The sequence below is a fragment of the Austrofundulus limnaeus genome, unplaced genomic scaffold (assembly GCF_001266775.1).
Source record: "Austrofundulus limnaeus strain Quisiro unplaced genomic scaffold, Austrofundulus_limnaeus-1.0 Scaffold48, whole genome shotgun sequence".
NCBI lineage: Eukaryota > Metazoa > Chordata > Actinopteri > Cyprinodontiformes > Rivulidae > Austrofundulus > Austrofundulus limnaeus.
Genome location: NW_013952450.1, coordinates 899,854 through 917,337, shown reverse-complemented (window position 1 = coordinate 917,337; position 17,484 = coordinate 899,854). Strand labels below are relative to the sequence as shown.

General features: G+C 40.7%; 2 protein-coding genes across 5 annotated transcripts in view; one reads left to right on the top strand and one right to left on the bottom strand.

The window, feature by feature from the left end:
* Positions 1-1,072: 1,072 nt before the first annotated feature.
* si:rp71-1c10.7 (tumor necrosis factor receptor superfamily member 12A) lies at positions 1,073-12,243 on the top strand. The gene is made up of 5 exons (XM_014008159.1): positions 1,073-1,556; positions 8,077-8,175; positions 9,139-9,282; positions 9,636-9,684; positions 11,792-12,243. Exons 1-4 carry the CDS (start codon positions 1,484-1,486, stop codon positions 9,674-9,676), a joined length of 357 nt encoding a protein of 118 aa, XP_013863613.1. The 5' UTR covers positions 1,073-1,483; the 3' UTR covers positions 9,677-9,684; positions 11,792-12,243.
* A 2,059-nt stretch (positions 12,244-14,302) lies between these two features.
* znf646 (zinc finger protein 646) overlaps positions 14,303-17,484 on the bottom strand; it is a 10,834-nt gene continuing 7,652 nt past the window's right edge. For all 4 annotated transcript variants that reach the window (XM_014008148.1, XM_014008147.1, XM_014008150.1 and 1 more), the window contains one exon: positions 14,303-17,159. In XM_014008148.1, the coding sequence (XP_013863602.1) occupies positions 16,265-17,159 (895 nt within the window). In that variant the 3' untranslated portion in view covers positions 14,303-16,264. The remainder of the gene's footprint in view (positions 17,160-17,484) is intronic.

The following is a 17,484-nucleotide window of genomic DNA, read 5'->3' as shown; positions in this document are numbered from 1 at the left end:
CGGTTCACACCGTGTAACACTCACAAGAAGTTCCAGGCTGCAGAGGAGATGAGCGCATGTGGGGAACGAGAGAGAGAGAGAGAAAAGAAAAGTATTAGGCATTTGGGAACAGTTAGCTGAGACTTCCTGAGGAATTGGCCATCCTGTTGCAGAATAATGATGGGTAAAAGGCTGGGCAGCACAAATAACTTGCCATAAATACATTAGTAGGTTGTTTATATCTGTGCGTCACAGAGCAGATGTAACGTATGGTCCTCATTATCGCCCCCAAAGGCAATCATGTTTGTGTGTGTGTGTCTGTGAGTGAGCGAGACAAGTTTGAAGTGTTACAGACACGGAGAGCTAAACCTTTGTGTCCTGTAAGCTGAGACTCCTACCCAACATTAAAGTGTTGCATGTTATGCAAGACCTTTGTTTTTAAGTGTTGGTGTCGCGTAGTCTGTTAGCAAAATATCTCACGAGCCATCGGGTAGATTTTGTTCAAACTGGACCTTCATCCAGTGCGATGGCAGCTACAGCTTATCGACCTTAGCAAAACACAAAAAAATAGCGAGAACTCGATTTTTACGAATATTGAGTGAAAACTTGGTGTGGTAGTAGCTGAGAGTCGTCCCCTAATCGAACTCTGAGCACGACCTCTCACGACAAAACTAAAACGACATCATAAGGTGATTAAAGCTCATATAAGGAGGGGGTGATATGCTTTCCCTCAAGGTATGCTGGGCTTTTTAAATGGACACGTGAGACGGTCCTGGGACTGGGGCAGGCTCCAGAGTGTGTGTCCACTGGCTTTTGTTGTTGCATATTTGTGCAGCGGCAGGCTACACCCAAGCTCAGGCCTTAATAACACCACCCTGAGTCAGTGTCCACACACAGACCACCTCTTTTATAGCTGCTGATAATGTCTCAGACATGAAGCTGATTAAAGCTCTCAGCACACTTTCCCATAGCTCTTGAAAAATGTGTTTTTTTCTTTTCTTTCTTTCTTTTAGTGAGTGTCATCTGTTTCTCCCCAGCTCCCTTCTGTACCTCAGACCCCTGCCAGAGGAGCTGTGTTTTTTGGCTCGGGGGTTGCAGACTGACGTCGACAGGCGTGGTAAAAACAATGAGAACACCATGAATCCAAGAGGTCAACAACAAATGGAGACAAATAAAAGATAACGCAGGGCGCGTCCATAAATTATGATATATATGGATTTAAAGGCTTCCAACCTGAGGTGTTTAAAGCGAAACTTTCACTCGAAGTGAAACAAAACGCTGTGGCTGAGGAGTTTCCTGCTCTCACACACACACAGAAACATAGGAAATGACTCATCGGAGCTGGACTGTTCAGCGTGGGTGTGTGCGCGCGCGCTGTTAAAACAAGGCGCAGACTCCTCCGCGTGACTCACTCTGATGCTCGCTTTTCCATCCTGAGGAGCAGCAGCACGGATTTGTTTGTTCGTCAGATGAACTTTCGGGAAGCAGCGAGCAGCTCGTCGTCATGGCTCTGACCCTCCTGTGCGGCTTTCTTATCGCGGCTGTGGCCAGCCTCCGCGGCGCGTGCGCGGAGAAAAGTGAGTAAATAAAGCACGAGTTTTATTCTAATAGTTTTGAACTTTTTTGAGCCGAATGCAGTGTCAGGTTTTCCCACTTGGGTCGGGGTTGAGTTTGTGTGAACATGAGTCCGAACCGGAGCCGCTTCCCTCCGACCCAGCTGCGGGTCTCACCGGTTCCGCATTCCTGTCTCCTGATTTCAGCCCCGCCACCTCCAACCATCCGTGCCCCCTCGGTGAGGAGGACAGGCCGCACCGACAGGCTGCTCCGCATGTGTCCATTTTGCACAAAGAGATGCTTTTTTAACAATGTGTTTCAGGGAAAAAAAAAAAAAAAAAAAAAAAATGGTTTGGCCTCTTTCCCAAACTTTTCTTTGAAGTTTGTGTTTTAATCCNGCTCCGCATGTGTCCATTTTGCACAAAGAGATGCCTTTTTAACAATGTAAATCAAAAAAAAAAAAAAAAAGGAAACATGGTTTGGACTCTTTCCCAAACTTTTCTTTGAAGTTTGTGTTTTAATCCCAGAGGAGATCAGCCACCCCAGGATAGAAGATCATCAAGTTCCTGTTGAAGTCTAAATAATGTTAATCTACATCTGCTCATCAGCTGAGGATAATCCACTAAAAACACATTTTAAAACTGTAGAGGTTTTGGAAMAACAAACACAGRCCTTTTTGCACAATAAAACAACATTCATCAGTCTGTAAATTAAACCTAAACAGGAACTAAAGTAGTTCTCAGCTGCATCACCTCTTACTGACAGGTCCTGACCAGCATCACTGATGGAGGAAGATCTGTGCCAGCACCTAAAAAATTAATAATGATGAACCAAAACAACCAGCAAGTGGCGACAATAGAGCAGAAATAATTCAAACCGAAACTCTTCAAATTCAGCCTTTTTTTAAAACAAACTCAGCAGTGCGTTCATTCACAAACATGACTTTAAAAAGTTTAAAAAATAATAATTAGTTTCAAAAAGACTCAGAATGTGTAGCTTTAACTAATATGATGGGATTTCTAACGATACTGTCAAAGTAATTTAGTCACTCAAATGTTGTTTGTTTTTGACCAACAGTTGAGAACTACTGCTTTAAACCATCAAAAGGAGGCCCGAGGGCCAGAAGTGGTCCTGATCTCACCGGGCTGCGACTAGTTAGCAAGCAGCATCGTGAGGGCGTTTCCAGGATGTCTCGAGATGTATTCAGGGTTCTTGGAGCGTGAGTCGCGTCAGTCACTTGAGTTTTAAACATATTCAGAAAATTTATGTGACAAGTTTTTTTTTCTCTAGTCTCAAAGTGGTCGTGAACGTCTTACAACCCGACACGAGAATGCTTGAGTTGTATTTTGGCACTTCCACTGGCGCTTTCTGGGAATGTCCATCTACGAAACCGATATATAATTTGTAATTTGTAAATGATTTGTCCAAACCTGCCTGCCTGCATTTCAGAAGTGTACTCCAGCACAAGGACGTAACTTTAGGTCTACCATTGGGGGGGTATRCTCTCTATTTATTTATTGAGTTGTTTACTTTTGTAAAACCATTCAAGATATTTAGGAGATAAATATATATTTTAAGGCTTTTGCTTTGATTTACTTAACTTTCCAGGTTTTTTTTGTATTTACTCTGCACCTTTTCTGTTTCACGTCAGTTCAACAGATAAGAAAAGGCTTACCCTTCTTTTTTTCCATAAGTAACAAATATTTGACATTTTTAGGATGCATTATATGTCATACCTACATTCTAAAATTTCCAAAAGTATGTATTTACCTGGTGCACTACAATTTGTCCAGGAAAAAATACAACACAATCTAGCCATAATGTGACAAAGGCAGACTAAAACCCTGCATGTTATTTTCAACAATTATGCTTAAATGTGCACATATCACATATATTATGTGACATTGTAAATTTTGAAATCAGGTCAAAGTTAACTAAAAACAACAAGAGTTGCAGCTGTGTATTTAACCAGTTAATTTTTATTGTTACAGCAAAATTATGTTTTATTGGGGGGGTTATATCAACTAGATCAAATTATTGTGGGGGTCATAACCCCCCTAACCCCCCACCTGCAAATTACGCCTATGCTCCAGCAGATTAAATCATAAATGTGGGGGCAGCTGCGGCGATGGGTACAATAAGGGGTGGAGGTGGAGGCTGATGACAAAATAATGTGCGCTGCCAAGAATGCAGTTGAATGCAGAGTTGGTTTTCAAAAAACCTGCAAGTCCAGAACACGACAGCTGGTCACTTGGTCAAAACAGATTTCATGTTGAGTCACCAACCAGTGGAACAGCTTCAGCTCAGGGACAAAAACCACCTTTAGAACCATCTTAATCCAGCCCCCCTAAAAACATCTGCACTGCCTTTTTTAACTACTTTAGAGAAGAGACAATGTTTAACTAAAATAGATTTAAATAATCGTTAGATCAAGTTTTTGAAGTCCAATTTGGTGCTGATGAACAAACATTAAGGATGACAGAAAAGCATCCATCCATCCATCCATTTTCTCCCGCCTATCCGGGGTCGGGTCGCGGGGGCAGCAGCTTCAGAAGGGAGGCCCAGACCTCCCTCTCCCCAGCCACTTCTTCCAGCTCCTCCGGGGGAAMTCCAAGGCGTTCCYAGGCCAGCYGAGAGACATAGTCCCTCCAGCGTGTCCTGGGTCTTCCTCGGGGCCTCCTCCCAGTGGGACGTGCCCGGAACACCTCACCAGGGAGGCGTCCAGGAGGCATCCTTACCAGATGCCCGAGCCACCTCAACTGGCTCCTCTCGACGTGGAGGAGCAGCGGCTCTACTCTGAGTCCCTCCTGGATGACCGAGCTTCTCACCCTATCCCTAAGGAGAGCCCAGCCACCCTGCGGAGGAAACCCATTTCGGCCGCTTGTATCCGGGACCTCGTTCTTTCGGTCACGACCCAAAGCTCGTGACCATAGATGAGGGTAGGAACGTAGATCGACCGGTAAATCGAGAGCTTCGCTTTCTGACTCAGCTCTCTCTTCACCACGACGGACCGGTACAGCGCCCGCTTTACAGCAGACGCTGCGCCAATCCGCCTGTCGATCTCCCGCTCCGTTCTTCCCCCATTCGTGAACAAGATCCCCAGATACTTAAACTCCTCCACTTGAGACAGGGCGACCCCCCTGACCCGGAAAAGGCACTCTGCCCTTTTCCGGCTCAAGACCATGGCCTCGGATTTGGAGGCACTGAGCCTCATCCCGGCCGCTTCGCACTCGGCCGCGAAYCGCTCCAGCGAGAGCTGCAGATCTCRTTCCGATGAAGCCAACADGACCACATCATCCGCAAAAAGCAGAGATGCGATCCTAAGRCCACCAAAACGGATCCCCTCAACACCTCAGACAGAAAAGCACTAAAAACTAAACACTTTCTTTTCACCAAAGACTTGATGTTTAAATGAATTGTTAGAATGAATAACTACAGGAATGATTAAATATTTATTAATAGCATTGTTATATTTATTATATATTTTTATTTTGACCGAGCATGGCAGGTACGCTAAACTAAAAAGAAATTAACGAGCAAAACACTTTTAATATAAATACAACAGAGTTGTGGGTGTTTTTTTGCTGGTTCTGGTTGAGTAGCTGCGGCAGCCATCTAGAATTGGACCGATTCCAAAAGTTAATCAGTTGTAGGTATACATGTAATGATTACTTTCTGAGAGTTTTATTAGAATCTATCAGGCTGTTCACGAGATATTTTGCTAACAGAGAGAGGGTTGACACCAGCAGTCAGTGCCAARGTTAAGCAAAGATGTTGCGCAATAAGGAGTTTGAATTAGTCTCAGCTACGACCACACCAAACATATCTGTAACACTGACTGAGTGAAGCCAAGAATGAAGTCACAATGGTCCTCTGGAATAATAATAATAATAATAAAGAAAAAAAACTGTAAAAGCCCTTCCACCTGTGCTGTAAACCGGTTTAAGTTTTTAAGTCTTAACAGCTTCACGTTTGAGCAGAGGTCAGGCATCAGTCACGGTTCACTTCCTGCCGGAGCTGCAGTCCATTCGGATGATGTCGACCCTGGAAATGAGCGGCGCTGCTTACACAAAAGCGTGACACACTTTCACTGAAGTGACTGTGGAACGAGTCGTGGGGGGGCGGCTCTGCTCGGAGGGCGGGGAGTCTCTGAGGGTCTCCAGGCATGTGGCCGTAACATAAGCAGGAGAAGCCGGGGAGGTCAAAATACCRCAAACATGAGTGTGTGAGCAGGCGTCTTCCTGCTGCAGCTGCCTTCCACTGCGACCCACACTCAGGAGATAACACGAGGCTTACTCACACAGCTCTGCGCCTGAAGTTCACATTTCCTCATGATGTGAGTGATGACACTAATCAGGCAGATGTAAACTTTTTCCAGAGTTAAGGTTCCGCCTGCTCTGATGGATTTGAAACAATGCAAGGCTGGAATTTCCCAAAAACCTGACCGTTGAAAGAAGGATCGAGCCTCGAAATGCGTTTGATCAAAAACAAGGATAATATACAGATTAAAGTTTTTGAAGGAATGCATAGCTTCAGATTTGAGCTCAAAATCTGCAAAACTGTTGTAGTGTTTCCTAAATCTGGTTAGTTGTGGCGGCCATCTTTAATTGGATTGGCTCCAAAAATGAACAAGTTGTAGATGTCCATCCAGAGATTATTTTCTGAAAGTTTCTTTAAAACCCGTGTGCTGATTCACGAGATATTTTGCTAACAGACAGTTAAATTCAACTATTTAATGTCACCGTTTTAAAGAAACAGCTTGAGCAATCTGTAAATGCTCAGAGTATAGGTTTTATGTGATTCTCATCTACTACCACACCATAATTCAGATGTATTTCTGCAAAACTGACAAGAGTTATAGCCATTTATTTTTTTTTATATTCAGTTGACTGTGGCAGCCATCTTGAATCAGGATGACTCCAAACATTATTCAGCTGTAGAGGTGCATTTGATGGTTATTCTCTGAAAGTTGCATTACAATACATYCAGTGGTTCATGAGATATTTTGCTAACAGGCATACAAGGTTGTCTCCACAGRCAACGCTAAATAAGTAACCTAGTTATAGTCTAAATATCTTTATCTACCACTGTATGTCACTGCTGCTCAGCTCAAAATCACTGCACCGAGTTTTTTTTAACCAAATAATTTCACTCATCTGAGTAAAGTTGAAGCTTTTCTCKTCTTTTTGTGACTTAACCTGTCAAAGGGAGCAGCTTTTCTTCTCTTCACGGTTTTGTTGTCCGTGATGCAGTTTCCCACACACTTCATTCAACCAGCTGGGGTTTACGTCAGACTCAGGCCTCCGATAGTTTCTGTGGTGATTTAACCTCTCTCTGTTTCAGGCTGACTCATTCCACGCCTGAGGTGTTCCCTTCTTATCACCATATTCTAAATGCAAATACACGCAAGACACGGACAAGGAAGAAAGATTATCATGCTGTCCATCGCCTGCTTCCTTGTTACATACATGTACTGTGAAGGTCGTCACGTTTTCGTGCTCTCAACCAGAAGCACCCCCCCTCTAAACACTCCGCACGCTGCTGCTGCTCACACTCGCCACTTTTTTGAGGTTGACGGTCTTTGCTGTTGCCTCAACATGTGAGAAACCTGCTCAGCTCTGTCACGGCCAGGAACAGTCATTTCTTCTCAGAAGCTGAACACGACAGCAAAACAGTTCTGAGGAAAAGGTTCATAAAACAGAGAGAGAGAGAGAGAGAGAAGTATTGTTTTGTACCCAAAGTGACTGAGTCTGCATCAGCAGGTTGCCTCTCAGAGGAATTTCCCACTTTCATTTTAGATGAAGAAAAACTAAGCCTCGTGTCATGGTTGGGTTAGAGTTTTAGCTGTAGGCTGATCAAAACAGAATTTCTCCCACGACACCTGGTTTAGTTTATAGTAGGGGTGTAAGAAAATATCGATACACTGAAATATCGCGATATTTCATTTCCCAATACTGTATCGATATTCTAAAGCCCTGTATCGATTTTTTTATTAAGGTTTAAAATGTCAACCTTCTTGCCAACCGTTCATTTTTATGTTGTAGTTCAGCCTCTGACCACTAGTTGGCAGCAGTGAGCCAGCCATTTGGCTCCTCTACCTCTTGAGCGCCAGAGAGTAAGGGTAGCATTAGCAATGTAAGTAAACATTAGGTTTTCTTTTTTTTTTTTTTCAGTAAGAAGTTTTTATTTAATAGAATTTTTGGACAAAAAAATCGCAATATATCGCCTTGCTTACAGTATCCCAATATATCGGGATATATCGTATCGTGACCCCTCTGTTATGATATGTATCGTATCGCCAAATTCTTGCCAATACACAGCCCTAGTTTATAGGAGCTTGTTTTAATGAAAAAAAAGACTTTCAATGTGTTTCTGATATCAGCAAATTTTAATTTGTAATATTGTATTTTTTTTTATCACCTGTCATCCAAAAAAGTAGGCAATAATGTTTGTGCTTTTGATTTAGTTCCTGCGTTTGTTCGTTTTACCTGCTGTAGTTTGTACTCCAGTGACTATAGCGCTATGTTGTGTGTCTGTCTGCAGGTCAGTGTCCCAACTCTGAGTTTTGGAGCTCAGATTTGGGGTTTTGTGTTCCCTGTGCATCCTGCAAGCAGTACCCCAAGACCCCATCGTGCAACACATGTGAGATGCTGTAAAGTTTTTATGACGTTACAATATTCAGTTATTTTCAGTTTGTGCTTTTTGTGTGTCATTCTTGCATTTAACGAACAAAACTACAAAACAAATCAAAAATCAAAACTGCAGTTATGCATATTAGAACATAAATAGTAATTAGGACTGTAGATGTACAGCTAAAAGTTTGTTTAATTTTTTTCTACACTGCAAATGTGTTTATTTGTTAATAATTTTGACCAGCTTTTCGCATTAAATTTGGTTTTGCGCTACAAAAAATTGTTGTACTCAAAAAGTCAGGATCAGAAGTTTCCAAATCTTCTTTTTAAAAAGTAAAATATTTCCATTAATTGTAAGGATGAAACTCAAAGTAGCAAAGCGCAAAGAAAAACTTAGATGATGTTAACTAAAAGCCAAAAATAGCAAAAGCCTAGCTGAATGAATCAAAACGGTAGCTTAGAAGCTAAAGGTAGCTAAATGTAATAGGTAATAGGTAAAAGTCATACAGTGCTAGCTAAAGCTAAAACTAGCAAAAGACTAGCTAAAAGTAGCCAAAAACTGTCTAAAAGAAGGATAAGATAAGATAGCTAAAAGCTAAAGAAGAGAAAAACACAGCAGGAGGCTGAAGCCAATGTTTAAAGAGAACAATGTTTTTGAGCATCTTGAGGAAAGTTTAATGTATTTCTTTCTTTTGGGCAAATATTTGTAAATAAAGTTTCCATTTTAGAAAGTGTAAAGGTTACTAAAACTAGGAGTTGCAGCAGTCATTTACTGAAAGAGCTTCAGATTATGATGTGTAAATGGCTGAAATAGTAGAGTATGCAGAAATAGGCTAGTTAGATTGCAAAAATAAATGAAAATTTAAAACATAGGGGCATGAAAATAACAGGAAAACAATGTTCAYAAATGTGCCCTCTGCTTCAGTGCTGCTGCTGAAGCTTCTCTGAGCAGGCAAATCCTTTTCTTTCCCAGGTAAATTTGTGGAGGAGATGCCAGATGTGTGGAAACTTGCAGCGATCACCAGTTTCTCTGTCCTGGCCGTGGTTCTGATCGGCGCCGCGCTCATCATCGGAATCATGGTGCATCGACGCAAGTCGCACAAACGACCCCTACGTGGTAAAACGCACAGTTTTCATCAGCCACGGTGTATAGATGGATTCATTATTAATTATTATCCCCATGATGAGCATTTGCTTTGGTTCAACATCAACAACACAAACTCTATGACAACACAAAGTAAAAACATGAAGTTAATCGGAATTGAGACACAGCGAGCTGCCCTTGGCTGAAGCCATTATGACATGATGACACAGCAGGGGAGGCAGGTGTAAATAATTAAAGGAATAAACGGCTTATTTTCATTGCCGTCAGGGCGGTAATGCTCAGCACGGCACTGCTGAATAACAGAGTCATCAGTGATGTAATTGAAAACACCTGGGCTCATAATGTTTTCTCCTGATTTATTACAGAACCTATTGAGGAGACGGCGGGGCCACTTTATCAGGCTTAAACAGCTGAGTATGTATCTCTTCACTTTATTACAACAGCAGAATGTGTTTTACACTAACACAGGTCCTTTTACATGGTCGATTCCTGATCCCACCTTTTATAAACCCATCATCTGTGAAATGGGCTGATTATGATCTCTGTCTAAGCAGGGGCGGAGCCAGGGGGTGGCCAGGGGTGGCCATGGCCACCCCATTGGCCACCCTGCTGTACACACCCCTTCCACCGTGAAACAACCTTTAGGGGTGTAATAATCCTCCTGAACAGTTGGTGGCAGTGTTTAACAGTTTGAAACATCACCAAGCTCAAAGAAGTGATTGTTTTCTTTATATCCAGAACATATGTAATCTGACTTATGGTGACAAATGTTTTTTGTTTTGTTTTTTGTCACCGTTTCACAGTGTCATTTTACGTTCTGAAGGCTGCATGATGCTCTGCCCCTTTTGGTTAGGAGTAGACCTATCACTAAATCAGTAAAAGTGAAACGCCCCTTTAAATTCACTGTTGGTGGTTATCAGTATTGCACCTGTTCATTGGGTAAAGTTATTAATATTAGTTTTAAACATGAAGTTGAAGCTGATCATTATTTGGTACAACGACGTGTTAAAATTAAAAATAAGTAAATAAACAATATAAAAGTAAAAAGCACCCCTAAAGTCACAGGATATGATAAATTGTGACACATTAATCAACCTTATCTCAGCCATAGCAATGAGTTTAAAAACAGGATAATGAAACTAGTTTAATGAAGAATCTTTCTCTGAAATAATTATTAAATCAATTGTTTATTTATGTAGGTAAAAGAATGTTAACAACTTGGTAAAATACTCCAGAATGCTGGAAAGGGCAACTATTGTATTTCGTTCAAAAATTTCTGGTGGAGGACCCCAGACCCCCCAATAGTGTGTGCCCCCACTTTTAAAATGGTTCTGACTCCCATGTTTATAAGGTAGTCACTGCCTGTATGAGGACATAAGGAAATGACCAAAACACAAAGATCTGCAGAAACTTTCAAGTAAAAAAAGATGTAATTTTCCTGGCCACCCCTGTGAAAAATGTCTGGCTCCGCCACTCTCTAAGAACTGTGATTTAATTTGGAGAAATTAATCAGTACAATGCAATTTTCAGTTTTGAATGAAAAATTGAATTTGAATCGAATTGTGGCCCCAAAAATCAGAATCGAATCAAACTGTGAGACAGTAAAAGATTCCCCCCCTAATATATGGCTGCCCCTATATTTTGGTCTGCCACCCCAGAAAAAAATCAGTTAGCACTGTTCACAACTCAGGCTACAGAGATCATACAAACACTACAAAATATGAAAATTTCCAGACCCGATAAAGTTCCAAACCCTACAAATTTTGTTTAGAGCCAAGCGTAAAAATTTATCTAAAAAAAAAAAAAAAAGGAACGATGTTACAGTTTAAGGGTTATTGTGTTTGTTTGTGTGGAGAGAAAATGTGGAACAATTTGAGTGTGGAGCTGAAGCAATGCCCAAATGTAAAATTGTTTTAAAAGAAAGTATAAAGAAATTATTTTCAGAAAATATAAAAATAAAATATGACAAAAGCCTGTAGTAAGAAAACGTATTTGAATATTGTAAATATCTATATTTATTCCATTGGGTTATATTAATGTATTAATGTAAGGAATTAGATTAGTAAAAAATTAATAACCAATGGTTAAGGGGTGGGGTTAAAAAAGTATAAACTTCTTCTCACTCCTTTTTTCGACACGAGCTGCACAAAAAGTGTGAAATACCTGTGCACTTTGTAATTTTCTTTCTTCTTTCTTTATTATTTGCTTAAATGATTGTAAATAGGTAACACATTTGAAATAAACGACACAAACAAGATTAGAAGTGTCCTCCTTCTGACCCCTCTGAAAGGTTTCTGGAGGCGTCCATATTTTCTTGGGTTATTAAAAACTGTTTTAGTTAAAAAACATAAAACACAAATAGAACTTTGAATCAAAACTAAAAAGAGTGCCATTAAATTGTTTGTGAAAGATCATGCTAGTCTGATTGATCCTSTCTTGTCTTTAACGTAAAAAAAAATCTTCCTTTATTTTGACATGATGTGAAGGATGTTGATTTGAACGACTGTGCTGGTCTCCACAGCCTCATCTTCCTCTGGAAACGGACGTGACTGAAGCAATGGAACCCGACGGGGGAACCTCTGGACCAGGAACTGTACACCTTAACCCTACGATGTAGTTTGGCCAGAATCTGACCGTTTTAACTTATTAAAACTGTTTGTTGAAGAGCTGTTCTCAAGCTCAGTGCAGGTCCTGTAGCTGACCGCAGGACTTCCAACCAGCATCTTTGTAGGTATAGTCACATCAAATGAGCTTGTGGCATCGTGTTTAGAATAAGTGCCTTTTTTTTGTACTTCGTTCAGTCGAGATTCCAGCCTGGAGGACCTTTTTTTATTTTCAGGTCTAATGATGTTCGGTTTTGTTAGAACTACGTCTTTAATTCCAGCCGGACTGTAGTGAATGTAACACGGTCAAGTCTTTATAGCCAAGCTGCAGCTTGATCCCAGGGTTAGACAGCAGGGGTGGGGTGTGTGTGTGTGTGGGGGGGGGKRGKGKKYYKKYYYYTTTTWTCARAAAAAGCTGCACCTAAACGTGCACGTGAGGAAGACTTGTGTGGCACATTAAGGCCGTTTGAATGTAGCAAGTTTTAGGTGAAATGTGTTCTCTGTCCCCGCCAGAACGTCCATGTACCTGTCCTTTTTAAGCAGCTGATACCGTGATGAAGCTGAACTTGTGCACTGTGTTTCTGGCTCCTGAGACCAACAGATTTCAGGTCATTCCATTTTTTTAGTTTTTTTTTTTAAAGGAATTGTTACTAAGTTTTCTAAGAGACGGTGCTACGTCCATTACAGCAGCATCCTTCTCGTCTCGGTGCTTGTAGGACAGCGTGTTTGAAACACTAGACATACAAACTGCTAACATGTGGGAATGCTGTGAGGAATGCAATGCAGGCAGGAAAACGACCTACAGTGCTTCGGTTGGAGCGTCACATTCGCAGCGTTTGGTGAACTTTGACCTTTTTTATTAAGTCTTTACAGTTCTGCAACAAGTTGAAACAAATGTTTATGATTGGGAAACTTGCTGCAAAACCCATGTTGGGCTGGATTGTTCTTCATTTTCTGTGTATATATATATATATTTTTTTCTTTGAATTTTCAAATGTTTCTCCAGAACTCTTGCAATATTTAGAGACCTGCGATGTTTCAGGTCTTTTTTATTTTGTGGTTTAACAGCTTGCCTCATGGCAACAACATAAGGAAAACATTTCAGATTTTCACAGATACTTTATTGTTTTTTTAGATGTTTATATTATTTATTTTGAGGCATCTTGCAGTGTTGCAATGCATCAACTGTGAGTGGACGAGGACATTTCAAAGGGACTCCAGTGAAGATTTTTGTGAAACTTCCATGCGACCAGCCATGTTACTGAGCAATAACTAACCTCTGCCTTTCTTTCTACCTTTTTGCTAGTTTTGTTCTAGTTGTTATTCCTTTAACATACATGCACTGGCTTTCTTTATTAACTTCAGACCTATAAACTGCTTTGTGTAGCAAATATATTTTCACAATAAAACTGACAATTTTAATATTGCAAGTTCTTATTCTGAAAAAAAAATCAAATCCCTTCTTTGTGAGCATTTAAATGATTAAAAACATTCAAAGTGATAACTCAGATGTTTTAAAGTGGCATTTTTAACAAATATCTGTTGAAAATGTGTAATTCTTATTAGATGGACAAGTTAAAGGCTAGTTTGAACAGAAACATCTTTAATCTTAAAAAGCCACTGATTCATACAACTAAATTTAATAAACCATTGCTCTGAATTTTGCATTTTGTGGGTGTTTATATAGTTTCGTTATTTGCGAGGACAAAGACAGCTACAAGCCAGAATTCTGCCAAGTATATGTAAAAACATATAAAACAGTGGTTGCACAAATTGTTTTGAAATTTCCAAGATTCAAATTATAAGATTAAAAAAAATTGACTACAATGACAGTTACACTATCATTTACATAGAAATCCCAGCAGCAGCAGATAGCTGTAGCAGTCCTTGTGCAGTCTTTTTGAGTAATGTAGTAAAATATTTGCTCATTACTTGAAAAAAWTTGAACTATTCCTTTAATGCTTATTGGTAAAAGTGTATCGAGTTGCAACAATATATCTGCTGGTAATTGTCTTTGCTGTGTGTTCATTTGTCTATTAGCAAAATATCTAATGCAAGATTTTAATGAAACTCGCTGTCTGCATGTCTTCAACTGAGAAACCTGATTCAAGATGGCCGCCACAGTTAACGAGACAAAAATGGCTACAGATGCSTGAGTTATAGATTTTGAAGTAACATTTGTTGTGGTAGTAGCTGAGAGTCATTCCCTAAACACACACAATATCACATTAAGTTATAAACGTTCAAAACGGCTGAGCTGTAACTGTTGTTTAACATAAAATGATCTTAAGTTTAAAACTCAGGCAGTAGTGGAGGAAGGTAATATGCATAGGCTTTTAATTTGAAAAGTTTGCTCGTTAACTATGTTCTAACAAAAAGTAAAAACAATTTTGAGTCACACAATCTTTGAAAAGATGAGCTGCAACATATTCAAACACGTTTTTAATGAAATAACTAACCTTGATCCTAATTTCATTTTTATGGAGTTTTAAAAACACTTTCCAATATAACCAGACTGATGAACATCAACTACAGTAAAGTTTAGTTGCAATCAAATAGTTTTGTTTACTCTCATGTAGATGTACCCCGCCTCGCCCTTTTTTAAAAAAAATAACCATGACATATAAAATGTTACTTATCTAATTTATTAGGTTTTTAAATAACGTAACAATGTTGGTAGAGGGAAATGCAAACATGAGCCTTAATCTGGTGCTATTTCAAAGAACAGTAAATCAAAACATGAGCATAAAATCTTCGCTTTATGCACTGAAACGACACGTTTGAACATATTGCTCAACCTTTTTCACCATTTGGGGTGAAATATTCAGCAAACCGCTGCTCGACCGAGAAACTGGTCTGCAACATAAAGGATGTAAAACGTGCAAATAAAAATCTAAAAAACAAACCAAAGACATGGCACTTCGTCACGGAGGAAATGATAATCTAGAAGTAAAACGCGAAGGTTCTAACACTTCTGTAACCACGTGGCGTTTTAGTGTTTCTCTCAACAACTCATCTGCATTAAGTAGCATTTGTTATGTAGGCAGTACTTTTGAGGTATTTCTGGCAAAGGATAAACAAATTTATACACAGAATGCAACATTTAAGGCATAAAACAAAGATTTCAATTAATGAGAACAAAGGCCGTCTGTTCACTTTTGTTCGTCCTGTGAAAAGAAACTCAATGAACAAAGTCTGACGACTGTGTGTGTGTGGAAAAAAAAAAACACAAATGCATGTTAATGACATAACAGGCGATTCATAAACTTGTACAGTGAAGATAAAACCTGTTTGGTTTACATTAATACTTGTGCTTAGCTTTAACTGAGGCTTGTTTTATATAGAGCATAACAATCTACAATTATCAACTACTTGAAGTTAAGTTCGTCACTAAGAAGCTATACAAACTAAAGTTAAGTGAGAGGTTTGTTCACATCAAACTGCTACAGTCGACTTACATTTTAGGCACAGGCACTTCTACTAAACTCTTGCTTCTCAAAGGGTTAAGAAAGATTACAGCATGCAGTGTTAAAGGAGCTGGAGTGACTCTGGTGGCAAAGCAGAAAAAAAAATGAAACACAAAAGTGTTAAAATGGCACAAGTGAGGCAAACCTTTACTGATGGTGAACAATGGTTAACACAMCGGGTTAGCTCCTTTTTGAAGGTTTACCCTGATCCCATATCATGTCATCCTTGGCTCATTTTATTAAACAAATGAGACGTAAGCCGACTGATGGGGAGGTCCGTAAAAGCTACGAGTTAATGCAGCATTCATGGAACATTCTTCGAATTAAATATGCACATAAATAACAAATAAATAAATACATCCACTTTAGCCTACAGTGTCAGTGTGAACTTGAAACATTATTAGATGAATATTTACTTGAGGAACACACACCCAGGAGGTATTTAACTGAAAAATAACGCTACTTTCTGTGAATTCCCAATGCAACTGACTGCAAAAGAAACCAAACTATTCACAGATAAATATAGTTTGTATATTAGATTCCTAAAACTTGCGGAGGCACTGAACAGATCTATTATACATGGCAAGAGTTTGAAAAGTTCTGCTTTACAAAACGTTATTTTAAATAAACTTAGACTGCAGGTTTCTGTTCACTTTGGTTGGTTAGTTGTTTTTTTATGTGTTTTTTTAACAGAGGAATGAGCAGAGTCTGCTCTGTTTTAAAGACCCTGCGTATTCGTGAACATTCAAGTCTTAATTAACAGAGATGATTTCTTCTGAGGTAAGACTGGAAGTTAGGTGATGAAATGTGGGTTTCTTTAAACAAGGAACACTTCCTGAAAACAAGAAATACTGCTTTACAACTGCTGGCAGAAAGGAAAAACTCAGAAACAACCCCTCGTCCTGTGTGTTTGAGAGCACTGCTTTATAAAAACGACTCCATATCCAGGTCCATGAAGGCGTTCGTGTCGATGCTGAACGAGGAGTCGTAGGTCGGGGTGGTGTCCGGGTGCATCTTCTGATGGTGCCGCAGGTTGGACTTGCTGGAGAAGCTCTTGTCGCACAGCAGGCAGGCGAAGGGCTTCTCCTTAGTGTGTATCCTCCGGTGACAGATGAGCTGAGTGGACACGCGGAACGCCTTGCCGCACTCCAGGCACTGGTAGCGCTTCGGCTCCGTGTGGATGCGGCGRTGGTTTTTGAGGGCCATCAGGTTGGTGAACTCTTTCTGGCAGACTGCGCAGAAGAAGGAGCCCGTCTTGTGGCTGTTCTTGTGGTTTAGGAGGGAACCGGCGTGGCGGTACGAGCGGCCGCAGTGCTCGCAGACGTGGCCCTTCTCCTCCGCTGCGGAGGCGTCGTTGCTCTGCGAATCCGCGACGCCTTCTGGAACGTGAGCCAAAGGAGGCGGAACCTGGTCAACCGCCTCCGCCGGCCCCACGGACTGATTTATTCCCAAATCCCAGCAGGAGTTCGTCTCCACAGGCTGGCGCACGTCCTGATGACGGGGGTCCTGGATCGCGTGGTGTGCGTCACGGTGCTCCCGGTAGGCGGCTGCGTCGGGAAAGCTCTGCCGGCAGAGACCGCAGACTACGACCTGTTCCTTCGAGTGCGTCTGCATGTGGCTCTGCAGGTGCGACACCAGACAGAAGGTCTTGCCGCACTCGGGACAACACTGCCGCCTCATCTGGGAGTGCGCCTGCAGAGCGAGAGCGTCGGGAAACGTCTGCAGACACAAGGTGCAGTGGTGAAGGTGCTCAGAGTGGGACTTCTTGTGGTTGAGGAGGGAACCAGCGTGGCGGTAGGAGCGCCCACACAGGTCACACCTGCAGCAGAAACATAAGTGCATAATTCACAACAACAGTGTGTGTTTGAACCATGTCAGGGCATTTAAAAATACTGTTTAAGTGTTGCAAATGGAAGTAAYCTGCATTGTAGAAATGCATACACCTTAAAGGGATCCCTGATTAGCTGTAACATTAGACTTTATTTGATAAATATATATTTTAATTGTAAAATAAAGACTGTAAAAATTCTGTATGCTGTTTAGTTTTGTAAATTTTTTAACTTAAAGTTTAAAAATATATTACACGGACAGGCCATTTTATTTACACACAAAGCATTCTGGGTAAATGATGACGTGGATAGGTC

Coding starts and splice junctions, on each gene's coding strand:
- si:rp71-1c10.7 (XM_014008159.1), top strand. CDS start 1,484: ATGGCTCTGACCCTCCTGTGCGGCTTTCTTATCGCGGCTGTGGCCAGC. Junction 1,557..8,076: donor CGGCGCGTGCGCGGAGAAAA/GTGAGTAAATAA, acceptor GTCTGTCTGCAG/GTCAGTGTCCCAACTCTGAG. Junction 8,176..9,138: donor GACCCCATCGTGCAACACAT/GTGAGATGCTGT, acceptor TTTCTTTCCCAG/GTAAATTTGTGGAGGAGATG.